We start from the raw sequence: 13,094 nt of genomic DNA, 5'->3' as shown, positions 1-13,094 counted from the left end.
TCTGTGGTTCGGCGCCGGTAATTGATGCAGTTCCTCTTGTTTTATGGCATGAATGTGCAGCTCCACTCCATGGTGGACCTGCTGGAGGGAACGCTCTACAGCATGGATCTACTGAAAATCCATTCCTACATCAACAAAGTGGTTTCTCAGATGAACAATCTGGAAGAGGTAAGAAAACACACACACACACACATGGTACAATTATAATGAAAAGGCTCATGGCAATGTGCCAGGAAGATGTGTTTTTTTTTTATTTGTTATTTAATGGACAATAATAACCGTGAGAGTTGTGCTGTTGTTTTACAGACAATCAAGACAAACCTCACACGGGATAATGAATTTGTCCGGGACAGCATGATGAGCCTGACAAACCAGTTTAAAAGATATGAGAACTACTCCAACGTTATGATGAGCATCAAGAAGGAAATCTCCAGCCTGAGCCTGCAGCTGCTGCAGAAGGACTCCTCTGAGAGCAAGGCCCAGGTTAGAACAACACAGCCGGCAGGACATCCACGCCAGGGCCAGCTCATGCAGGACATCCACGCCAGGGCCAGCTAACAAAAAAACTCAAGCATAACTTTCAGGAATAATACAGGAGAAAATCTGGACGTTTTGTTAATTGGTTACGCTGTGAATATTCTTCTTGAAACAGCCGGCGGTTTTTAAGCTCACTCACATGAACAAGATGTTCAGGGTTAGACGTGATATTAAACATTTCATTCTGTCCAGTTCACATTAGGTCTTGAAGGAAAACAACGGTTTAATCAAATCTAAACACTTAAAAAAGGTTTTGTTTTGCTTTGTTTGGTTTTATTCCTATAAATTGGCTGTGTCAACCCAACTTTTATGAAGTGGATTTACCGGGTGTGCATCACAAACTCTTAATGTTCACGGTTACATGATGTTTTTTAAATTTGGAATTAATTATTCCGAATTAATTATTCCGAATTAAATAATTCCGAATTAAACTATTTTCCTTCGAGTTTACATGGAAATAGTTATTCCAAATTGGAACATGGAAAACACGTTTGATTGGCGGACCGGAAGTTAAACTACCGGAAGAAAAACTAACTTAGCCGCTACAACTTTGAAAAGATCACAATTTTGATGTTTCCTGTTTCCATCTGTTCTTTTAATGATTTCTATTTATTAAATAAATGGTCTCTGCTCTTGACCAGCGTTTACTGCTGCTGCATCTTGAAACTTTGTTTGGAAAACCAGCCCAGCGCGGAATATAAGATCATGGAGACAGACGGGGGAGGGAACGAGCAGAAAGAAAGACCGGAATTAATTTAAAGAGGAATGAGTGTATACATGATCACGGAATTATTCTATTCGGATCTAGAATCAGAATAAACCAGCCACTTTCTTCAGGATTAAGTTTAATTCGGAATGGCCATTTTCATTCGGAATTAGGTGTTTACATGGTAATTTTTACTAATTTTAAATCGTATTTAATTTTAATTCTGAATTAAAGAGGAATTAAACTTCCCATGTAAACGCACTGAATGATGCACGTGTGGTTAAAGGAGCAGGGAGCAATAATGGCATTTGAACGTATGATGTTCTGCAGTAGTTTTCTGGAAGTCCAGCAGGGATCTTCTCTATCACTTTTACAATATCAATTTTATGCCTGGAAGCTACAAAAGCGGGTCTCACACTTGTATATAAAACAGAGAAACTACTATTGCCAAGTCTCCCGACAGACCGTGACCTGATGTCTTTACAGGACACTCGTGACGAGAAGCCCAAGGCTGCTGTGAAAACACCAAACAAAAAGAGCCCTGCCATCAAACCGCCCCCCAGGCCACCCAAAGAAAAGCCCGTTAAGCCCAAGAAAGAGGCCGTAAAACCTGGGAGAGCCGCTAAGCCTGACCCCACAGCAAAGGCAAAGATGGCCGGCCATCAGCCCGGGGTGGTGAGGGGCATCACCTACTACAAGGCTTCCAAAAACCAGGAGGACGAGCAGAAAGGAGGTGAGGAGAATCTTTGTACGGGTTTGACTGCATGTCATGTAGCAGAGTAAAGCCAGATCACACTAACTCACTATTCTTACAGTCTAAAGTATTAAAACTTATGGATTTAGTGGCATTTCAATCTGCACAAGTAATGTTTAAAGCAAAAAATCATTCACTACCGGATAACATTCAGAAATTATTTATTGGGAGGGAAGGGGGTTGGAATTTAAGGAGAAACCTAAACTTCAAATCTTTATTTGTGCATACAACAAAAATAAGTTTTTGTGTATCAGTTTGTGGAATCAAACTGTGGAATGGTTTGAATTTGGAGTTAAAAGAATGTGCAAACATAAAACAATTTAAGAAGAAATATAAAGACGTAGTTTATTTGAGGTATAAAAGTGAAGACTGTGTTTAAAGATCAGCAGCTGTTTGTGTTCTGCTACTTTATCATGTTGTCTTTGTATGTTTGTATAGATATACGTATTATATTTATATCATAGTTATATTTATATCATAGTCATAATATATTTATATCATAGTTATATTATATTTATGATAGAGCTTACATTTGGTATTAAACAGGTTATTTTTGTAAAAATTATATATATTTTAATTTATTATATATAAATATATATATATATATGTATATATATATATATCAAATTAGTGTATAGTAAAAAAAAAAGTAAATACAGACATATAATTTATGTTTAGTTGTGGAAAGGGGGTGGGATTAAATAAGTTTAAACTTCCTCCCACTCCTTTTCGAACTGAAATATGTGTTTTGATGTGTTTTTTTTTCTTTATGAGGTAGAATGCCCACCTGTATTTGTTTCTCTTATATTTTTTTCTTGTTTTTTTTATACATGTTCAAAATAAATAAAAACGAACGAACGAACGAACGAACGAACGAACAAACGAAAAGCCACCTCATTTGAGGTAAAGCCAACGATGTGCACTGTAGCTTAATTCATACCCCCATTTCTGTGCAATCATCTGTGTGTGATCCTCTCTCGGTCTTGAAAACTATCCAAATAAGTTTTTTCTACAGAGATCTCTGCAATTTGCAGGACAAGGGAGAAACCCAGAGAGCAGAGAAGCAGAGTGTTTTTTTACTGGATTTACTCCAACAGAGGAAATTATAACATTCTCCCGACTTTTTTTTTTACACAGATGCGCAACAAGACTGTTCTTATATTTTAAAGTTGACTGACACACAAAGCAATTGAATGGAGAATTCAGTTGTGTGAAGCTTACAGTACAAGATTACAAGATGTTCCAGTGTTGCTTTAAGGGAAGCTGGTCTTGATAACACGCTGTTTTTTCAGCCAGCCAGAAATCCAAATCTTTTATTGAAGATGGAGCTTATGTGTCCATGCACTGCCTTATTGTTGCTCTTCATAAATAAATATGGGATGCTCACAATACAGCCAGAACATTTCCTCACTCATTCAAACCCTCTTTAAGTTCAGATGAGGGAATAGGCTTTCTTTATTTATGTTTACTTTACTTTATGAATCTTTATTTCGGCTTGTACAAACCTTTTTACAAAACAAGATGAAAAGGTAAAATAAACATTTATTTTGCCGAAAAGGTGTAGCTGAAGCCGTAGTTTATAGTGCCGACCCTTTTTATCTTAAGATCAGCTTAAATATGAGACATTAGCTTTTACTCAGTGGAAACAAGCAATACATAAAGAAGACAAAAATAAATAAGACAAAATATAAAATTGACGTTTCACATTCTAGAATGTTTTTGATAGTATACTTTATAATTATAGTGTTTTATATTTATTTACAGTATTTTCTTTAAACAATTTCTTAAACTTGAAGATAGAACTGCACATTTTTAGGTTGTTATTACAACTATTCCATATTTCTCTAGCCTTAATTGATGTCCATCTCTTTTTAATATTAGTTCTTACTGTCGTCGTCTCAAACATGAGTTTCCCCCTCAGGTCATAGTTTCTTTTATTTGGAACAAATCCTGAATGCAGTTTGGAAGCAGTTTCTGCTGGGCTTTAAAGGCAAATAGAACAGTTTTCTGCTCTACTTTATCATGGAATGTTAAGGTATTATATTTAATAAAAAGATTATTTGTTGGTTTATAATAGTCAGATCTATTAATTATCCTTAAAGCTCTTTTCTGTAACAGGAAAATAGGGTTTATTTGTTTTATAGGTGTTACCCCAAACCTCCACACAATAAGTCATGTATGGAACTATGAGTGAGTTAAACATCAAAAACTGTTGCTCTTTGACAGAAAAAATAATTTGTTTTACTTAAGTTTCCTCAAAGATCCCAGGTCACTGCTCGTGTATACGGCCGGCCGTTGTGTAGAGCTGGATTTTTTTATTTAGATAGATAGATGGATAGATAGACAGATTGTACTTCCTCACTATAAGTGCTATCATTCAAACATTTCACCCTGTATTTCAAACGAAGAAATATGTATATTTAGATGTTACTTTAGAGCATAAACTGCTTTCGTCTGAACATTCCTCGCCTGTCGTCCACGCCTTTGACTCCAGTTCACACATGCCGGAGACTCACGCTTGCCTTTGTTGGATTATTAATCATCCACATAGAGATCTGAGAACTCTTTGGAGCTCTAACACCCACTGGATGGCCAGTAAACCACCAGGGAGATTACTTCGGTCTCCTGAAGCTCAGACCTCTTTCACGGCAAGCCATCAACACAGACACTTTCCCCCAAGAAAAACTGGAAGAGTTCTTATGGAGTAAAAGGTGACCAGGAGAGGAAAGAAAGGAGTTGGAATTAGAGCCGAGACATGTAAACAATGACCACTTTCCTCTACAAAGGTGTGGAAGTGCTCACGCTGTAATAACAGGAACTACTGACTAAAATCATCCTCTATTTGTCTAATGAAACATGGCTGCATGAGAACACTCCACACAAATCTGATCTGGTCAGTGAGCCAACCAGAAAACAAAGCCGTAGCAGAATATGTCTGGAAGCACACGCAACTTCACCATCATCGCCGTGAGCAATGTCTCTGTCATGGCGACATCCACTTGGGAGGTAACCCACCACTTTATGAGCATTTTTTTTAAAAATGTATTTATTAACGTACAGTGCAATCAGCGACAAAAGACGACATCAGTTACAAAGATATGTATCTAGGTGTGTGTGTGTGTGTATGTGTGCGTGTGTGTGTGTGTGTGTGTGTGTGTGTGTGTGTGTGTGTGTGTGTGTGTGCGTGTGTGCGTGCGTGCGTGCGTGCGTGCGTGCGTGCGTGCGTGCGTGCGTGCGTGCGTGCGTGCGTGCGTGCGTGCGTGCGTGCGTGCGTGCGTGCGTGCGTGCGTGTGTGTGTGCGTGTAAATAAGATGACGAAAGTAGATACATAAACAAACATACATAAACAAAAATAAATAAGTAAACAAATAAATAATTATCATATAGAGTGGTGTAACACGATATCATATAAATATAGCATAATAATATAGTAATATCCTAATATAACATAATCATTTTTATAATATTATAACATATAACAAAATGATATCACCATACTATAATATATAACAATATAATAATATCAGTGACCCCCAAGCCGAGGTCACTGAGGTGGTTCATAAGCTCCTCAGTGGCACCGGGGGTGGATGAGATTCACCCTGAGTACCTCAAGTCTCTGGATGTCGTAGGGCTGTCTTGGCTGACACGCCTCTGCGACATTGCATGGAGGAAGGGGACAGTACTGCTGGAGTGGCAAACCGGGGTGGTGGTCCCTCTGTTTAAAAAGGGGGACCGGAGAGTGTGTTCCAACTATAGGGGGATCACACTTCTCAGCCTCCCCGGGAAAGTCTACGCCAGGGTACTGGAGAGGAGATTACGGCCGATAGTCGAACCTCGGATTCAGGAGGAACAATGCGGTTTTCGTCCCGGTCGTGGAACACTGGACCAGCTCTACACCCTCCGCAGGGTGCTCGAGGGTTCATGGGAATTTGCCCAACCAGTCCACACGTTTTGTGGATCTGGAGAAGGCATTTGACCGTGTCCCTCGTGCCATCCTGTGGGGGGTGCTCAGTGAGTATGGAGTCCGGGGCCCTCTATTAAGGGCTGTCCGGTCTCTGTATGATCGGAGCAGGAGTTTGGTTCGCATTGCCGGCAGTAAGTCAGACTTGGTCCCGGTGCATGTTGGACTCCGGCAGGGCTGCCCTTTGTCACCGGTCCTGTTCATAATTTTTATGGACAGGATTTCTAGGCGCAGCCAGGGGCCGGAGGGGATCCGGTTTGGGAACCACAGGATTTCATCTCTGCTTTTTGCAGATGATGTTGTCCTGTTGGCTTCATCGGACCGGGACCTTCAGCATGTGCTGGGGCGGTTTGAGGCCGAGTGCGACGCGGCAGGGATGAGAATCAGCACCTCCAAAACCGAGGCCATGGTTCTCCACCGGGAAAGGGTGGCATGCCTTCTCCGGATGGGTGGAGAAGTCCTGCCTCAGGTGGAGGAGTTCAAGTATCTCAGGGTGTAGTTCATGAGTGAGGGAACAATGGAGCGTGAGATTGACAGACGTTTCGGTGCAGCGTCCGCAGTTATGCGGTCGATGTACCGGACCGTCGTGGTGAAGAGGGAGCTGAGTCGAAAGGAGAAGCTCTCGATTTACCGGTCAATCTACGCACCTACCCTCACCTATGGTCATGAACTTTGGGTGGTGACCGAAAGGACAAGATCGCGGATACAAGCGGCCGAGATGAGTTTCCTCCGCAGGGTGGCTGGACGCTCCCTAAGAGATGAGTTTCCTCCGCAGGGTGGCTGGACGCTCCCTTAGAGATGAGTTTCCTCCGCAGGGTGGCTGGACGCTCCCTAAGAGATGAGTTTCCTCCGCAGGGTGGCTGGACGCTCCCTTAGAGATGAGTTTCCTCCGCAGGGTGGCTGGACGCTCCCTAAGAGATGAGTTTCCTCCGCAGGGTGGCTGGACGCTCCCTTAGAGATGAGTTTCCTCCGCAGGGTGGCTGGACGCTCCCTTAGAGATGAGTTTCCTCCGCAGGGTGGCTGGACGCTCCCTTAGAGATAGGGTGAGGAGTTTGGTCACCCGGGAGGAGCTCGGAGTCGAGCCGCTGCTCCTTCACATTGAGAGGAGTCAGCTGAGGTGGCTTGGGCATCTGTACCGGATCCTCCTGGACGCCTCCCTAGGGAGGTGTTCCACCAGGCATGTCCCTTCTCCCTAGGGAGGTGTTCCAGGCATGTCCCTCCTCCCTAGGGAGGTGTTCCAGGCATGTCCCACCGGGAGGAGACCCCGGGGAAGACCCAGGACACGCTGGAGAACCTGGGAACGCCTCGGACTCCCCTCGGAGGAGCTGGAGGAAGAGATGGAGGAAGAGATTGGAGGAAGAGATGGAGGAAGAGCTGGAGGAAGTGTCTGGGATGAAGGAAGTCTGGGCATCCCTGCTGAGGCTGCTGCCCCCGCGACCCGGGAACGGATAAGCGGCGGACGATGGATGGATATAATAATATTATAGTTTAACATCCCATGAGATTTCATAACATAATATAATAATACACTATGAAACAATATATCATGATAATGCCAGGAAAAATTATTAGAGTTAGAATTGGTAATTTATATATTGCAATGAGGGGTGAGGTCAGACCGGGGCGTCAGGGACTTTATGAGCACATTAAACAGATTTGAAAGTATCTGGCTGGATTCTCCTGAACTTCTCTTTGCTTTAAAGGGTTATCCAGAGTTCATCGCATGCACCACCTGCCTGGGGAATACTCTGGAGAGTGTTGAGAAATGCTTTAGCTCAGTTTCAGATGCGTACTGATCTGCTGTGCTCCACCCTCTCGGCCCTTCTGACCACAGTACTGTCCCTCTTCTCCCATGTTTTGTAAAGACAGAATAGAAGGATCTTACAGATACCAAGCAGTAGACCCATGAAAACACCCTTGTACTACAAGGATCATTGACATCATGAACTTGGATAACCTCAAACTCCCCCCAGTGATACCAGTGAGTGAATGGACATTTTTTCTTCTTACAGCTTCTTGATAAAAAGCATAATCTCCTTCAATATTGTTACTATCTACCCAAACAATAATCCCTGCATTACCAAGGAGTAGAAGGAATCCTCAATAACAAGAGGAGGCTCTTCTTCATGGACTCAGAATCTGCCTGAAAGGAGGTCAACAGGGAGGTCAAACTGGTCATCAAAACTGCCAAACAGAAGTATAAAAACAAAGTTGAGCAAAAACGTGTTGCAGTTAGTGCAGAAAAATCTCCATTCAGCTTTGCAGGACCTAAGAACACAGCTGTCCCACACAACACTGCTAACCACAGACTCTTTTAACGAGCGGCAACACATCTCTCCCTAATGACCTAAACTCATTTTACACCAGATTTGAGACAGAGAGCCCTACTTAGCTATGAGAAATCATGTCCCCACCAAACCCTGGTGAATCAGCACTCCCCCTTAATACTAAGGATATGGTGGGAGCCGTCAGCTTCCTTGGCGGTCTGTCCTGGGGAATCTTCCTGGGTTGTGAAGTGCTATGTTTCAGACCTGTTCCTGGAACTTGAGGTGGAAATACCTGCACCTCCTTGAGATGGAACTGAGAAAAGACTCACCATGTGCTCAAAGATCACTGGACTGCCCTCAACAGCACTTCCATCCACATACGAGCAGCTGACCTGTTGGTTAGTGAGCCAGTTAATAAATGACCCCTCACATGTTCTTCTCCCTGGATTTGAAACACTCTGCTCAACGTCTAAGATGTAGGATACAGAGCAGAAGAGCAGCCTTTGTTCCCCAGAGCTTTCAGGTCCACCTATAACAACCATGTCATACACATGCAGCTGAAATCACCCTTTTTTTTTTTTAGAAAAAAATAAATCATTAAAGGAGCTTGAGGCTCCTTTTAAGAAATGAGACTCTCTAGCGCCACCCTTCACCACGACGGCCGTTGGGGGTACTGCAGCCAACAGTGAAGCCGGCACGGGAGAACGGGGAGAACGTGCATGCAGCGTCATGTGACGTCACATCCGCAGTCCAGCGCGGGAAATTCGGGACCGAATTGCAGCACATTTTGCAGCACACAATCTGTTCAAGGCAAAGGAGAGATACACTAGAGGGCTCATTCTTTTGGGTTTGGAACGCTTCATCTGACATTATTACTAGAAAACTTAAAATGTATATGGATTTTTTTCATAAATCTTGCCACAATCCGGCCTCAAGCTCCTTTAACTAATAAACTTAGAAATAAATCTTATACCACTGAAAAGCCTGTTTAATTTCCCTTTTAAATGGTGCCACGTTTGTCAGGAACATGCACTTGTGGGATGAGCAGCAGAGCTGAGTGTGTGGGTTGCACCCAGCATGAGGAGGAAGTGCCAGGCTGTTTTTCATGGGAGGAGCTAATAAAATTGTACATGTGTTACATCCGTGATTTGGACATCGTTCAGGTTTAAAAAGTTGGATGCTGGAATTTTTACGGCTTTGACTGCTTTACGGCATACGTCACTTCCCCCTCCTTCCCGATTCGTAGTTGAGACGAAAATGGGCGGGGCTTGGAGCGCAGCTCCGCTAGATCTATGCATCAATCGCGTGGTATTCGCCAATGTACAACGGGCTAGTGATACATCCCTCAACTCCAGAGTCACCTGAGTATTTTTGCAGAAGTCTACTAGAAGTCTGAGGTGTCCAGCATGAAGAGGCGTGGTGAGAGGGCAGCCCCCTGTGGTACTCCTGTGCTGCTGACCACCTGGTCACACACACAACCACTCACTTTCACAAACTGTGGTCTGTTTGTCAGGTAGTCAGGAATCCAGGTGATTGCTGAGGCTCCACCTGTGTCTTATGGAGTTTCTTATGTAGAAATGCAGGCCGAATGGTGTTAAATGCACGAAGAAATTAGTGGGATTTTCTGATCTGATCAAAACCATTGATTGATTGATTAGCAACACCTGTACAAGATTGTTTCCACTAGAGACACAAACCCTGAAGGATTATCATTTTAGGAACATTGTGTCTTTCCTCGTCCTGTTCAACATGTTTTAATAAAATCAATGATATAATATGCCTCTAGAAATCAAAGCATTCTTGTAAATAAAATTGATAACAGAAAGCACAAAACAGCTTAGGATTGTCCTAGAAAGTGCAACAATACAATACAATGAAGGTAAAGACCAGAACAATATAAAGAATTATGGACTGGACATGTTGGATAAACATTGGGAAAAAAAACAAAGCGGAAGAGCTCTTTATGACTCTTTATTTCTTAAAGTTCAGTGCATAAAAATATATTGCTTTATACGTTTTTTTTAAAGCTGCACAATGTGCATTCCATCTGTTTTACTGAACACAGATGGAAGTCCCATCTGTAAATAATTAGCTGTTGTCCTCACTCGCTTTTTGGGGTGATCAAATTTTTATTTTATTTTTAAACAACAAATAAACAATACCACAAGCCCAGAACTGCCCAGGACAAGGGAACATGTAATCAAAAAACAAAAAAATGAATAAGTAAATAAATTAAAACTGGTCCTGTGATGGACTGGTGACCTGTCCAGGGTGAACCCCTGCCTCTCACCTGAAAATAGCTGGGATAGGCTCCAGCAGACCCCCGTGATCCTGCAAAGGATAAAGCGGGTATAGATAATGGATGGATGGATGGATAAATTAAAACTATACACAACATACAGATACACACATACACCAACATATAAGACGAGACAGACAAGACAGAGGGAACCAGACAATGGGGAACACACAAAAAATGAAAATTGACAGAAAATTACGAGAAAAACCCAGCATGTCTTTTAGCAAATCGGCAGTACAACGCCAAGAATCTAGAATTAGCTGTTGTCCTCATTCGTATGAGCTCGAGTCAACCAGCTACACAGTGGATGGAACAAATTTGTTTCTCCTGTCTACTTCGGGAATTTAATTTCAGTGCATATTAAACATGGCAGAACCAGACTGACAATTAGACTGACATTTTTATGCTTCCAGTTTTACTGTTTGGTCGCTACCATTGTGGAATTTTGGAGGAAGGAGTGGAGCGCTCCAAGTGACGTATTAAGGTTTTGACTTATTCTTGCCATATATTCCTGTTTATAGTAGGTTGCCACTCGCTGGAGTTATACATCATCATCATCATCAATGGTCATTACGGTCATCAGGTGATGTAATAATTCTAAAAGGGTTTTATGCACCCAAAAAGGTTAATTGTTTCAGATGTTTCCGGGAAAATAATTTATTCTTGCTGTCATCAGAGCCATGTGTTCAAAGTATGCATATCAGGAAGAAACTGTGCTTATGCAGCGCTGCTGTCATTTCCCTGCAGCTGTCTGGCAGCACAGAGCGCTGACATACTAAGACCAGAAGGAGACTGTGAAAGAGCCAGCAAACATTTTATCAAAAGACCCCAAGTTATTCTACGGACAATGAAATGTGCTGTAAATAAATACAAATGCTAACTTGTAACGGTGTAGGTTCATTTCTTTATCTATTGGTATACTTTGGTTCTCAAAAGGTATAAATGCAGTGGAATCAGTCAGGACATGTAAAGCACTGCCCAGGAAGATCTCTATGATGACGGATTGGCTGAGAGCTCCAGCAGCACGCTTAATGTGGGCTTTTTATCCTTAGATCCTCAAATCTATTATATTCTATGATAATGTCTTTCAAAGAAGACGGGAAATATCTCATTTCTCTGGCAGAACATTTTCTACATATGGACACCAAACACTCCAGCCTTCCTTTCCAGGAGGAAAGCTGTAAGAACAGTTCAGGATTGTACTGTTGGTGGAAAAAAGTCCATATTTTCATCCATTGAACTAACTTCCTTTCCATCCTACTGCTGATACCAACAAGAAAGAAATGAAATAGAAATGAATATGCTTGCTACATAGGTCCTATTTTTTATTTATAGTGGTTGCACCACACAAACAGAAAGGCAGGCATCATTAGCTAGAGAACAACAGAAACGAAGAAGTAAGCTTATATAAACCAGGACGATGTTTCTTTATTTATTGGCTTTTTTTGTTTGTTTTTTTAATATTGTCTAGACCAGGGGTCGGCAACCCAAAATGTTGAAAAAGCCGTATTGGACCAAAAACACAAAAAAGAAATATGTCTGGAGCCGCAAAAAATGAAAAGTCTTGTATAAGCCTTAGAATGAAGACAAACACATGCTGCATGTATCTATATTAGTTATAACTGGGGGAAGATTTATTTTTCATTTTGCACTTCGAGAAAGTCGAAATGTCCAGAAAAAATTTGAAATGTCGAGAAAAAAGTCAAAATGTTGAGAAAAAAGTCGAAATGTCGAGAAAAAAATCGAAATGTCGAGATTAATGTTGAAGTACAATCTCGAGAAAAAAGTCGAAATGTTGAGAAAAAAGTCGAAATGTCGAGAAGTCGAAATGTTGAGAAAAAATTCAAAATTACGAGAAAAAGTCGAAATGTCGAGATTAAAAAGGAATGGAAAAAGGAAGAAAAAATAGAAAAAGGAAAAAAGAAGAAAAAAGAAAAAAGTAAAAAAAAGAAGAAAAAAAGAAGAAAAAAAGGAAAAAAAGAGAAAAAGAGAAAAAAAGAAAAGAAGAAAAAAAGACAAAAAATGGTCTAAATGAATCAGACTTCACCGTCTCTCCGGGCAGGCTGGCCTCTCGCCGGGTGGGGGGCGTTGGCCTGGAGGGCGTGGACCTCCTGGCCCCATGTTGGGTAATGCCGGGTGGCTGGTGCTCGGCTGGGTCCTGGTCCATCACCGTGGGTTTCCCGGCTGCCTCCTCCCGTGGTCATGGGGGCTCCGCCCGGGGCTTTCCTCTGTCGCCTGCTGGGAGGGGGCGGGGCTTGCTGGGGGGGGGTTTCCTCCCGCCCTCTTCTGGTCCGAACCCAGGCTGGTGGCCTGGGTTCGGGTTTCTCCCTGGTTGGCTTCTGGTCTCTCGGGTAGCGTGGTTGTGACCTCCCTCCTCCACTGTTGTTACAGAGACAGTTACACAGACATACACACCTCACTCACCTACTTCCCCCATCCACAGTTTGGGGGACAGATAACCGCAGTAGCCTAGTTTTGATTCAGTCTCAGGGACCTGGAATGGTTGCTGTTTGTGTCTCTGCCTGTTCTCGTGTCTGTCTGTTTGTTTGTTTGTTTGTTTTCTCTCTAAC

The 13,094-nt window shown here is 42.3% G+C and overlaps 1 protein-coding gene across 1 annotated transcript in view; it reads left to right on the top strand.

Annotated features, from left to right (window-relative positions):
• The window catches only part of olfml2a (olfactomedin-like 2A), a 53,948-nt gene that overhangs the window by 29,130 nt on the left and 11,724 nt on the right, over positions 1–13,094 (top strand). The window contains exons 3-5 of the mRNA XM_061729696.1: positions 61–168; positions 307–483; positions 1,730–1,976. Of these exons, the coding sequence (XP_061585680.1) occupies positions 61–168; positions 307–483; positions 1,730–1,976 (532 nt within the window). The remainder of the gene's footprint in view (positions 1–60; positions 169–306; positions 484–1,729; positions 1,977–13,094) is intronic.

Source organism: Cololabis saira, chromosome 9, assembly GCF_033807715.1.
Source record: "Cololabis saira isolate AMF1-May2022 chromosome 9, fColSai1.1, whole genome shotgun sequence".
NCBI classification, from domain to species: Eukaryota; Metazoa; Chordata; class Actinopteri; order Beloniformes; family Belonidae; genus Cololabis; species Cololabis saira.
The sequence above is the reverse complement of the archived record's forward strand: the minus strand, read 5'-3'. Positions and strand labels throughout refer to the sequence as shown.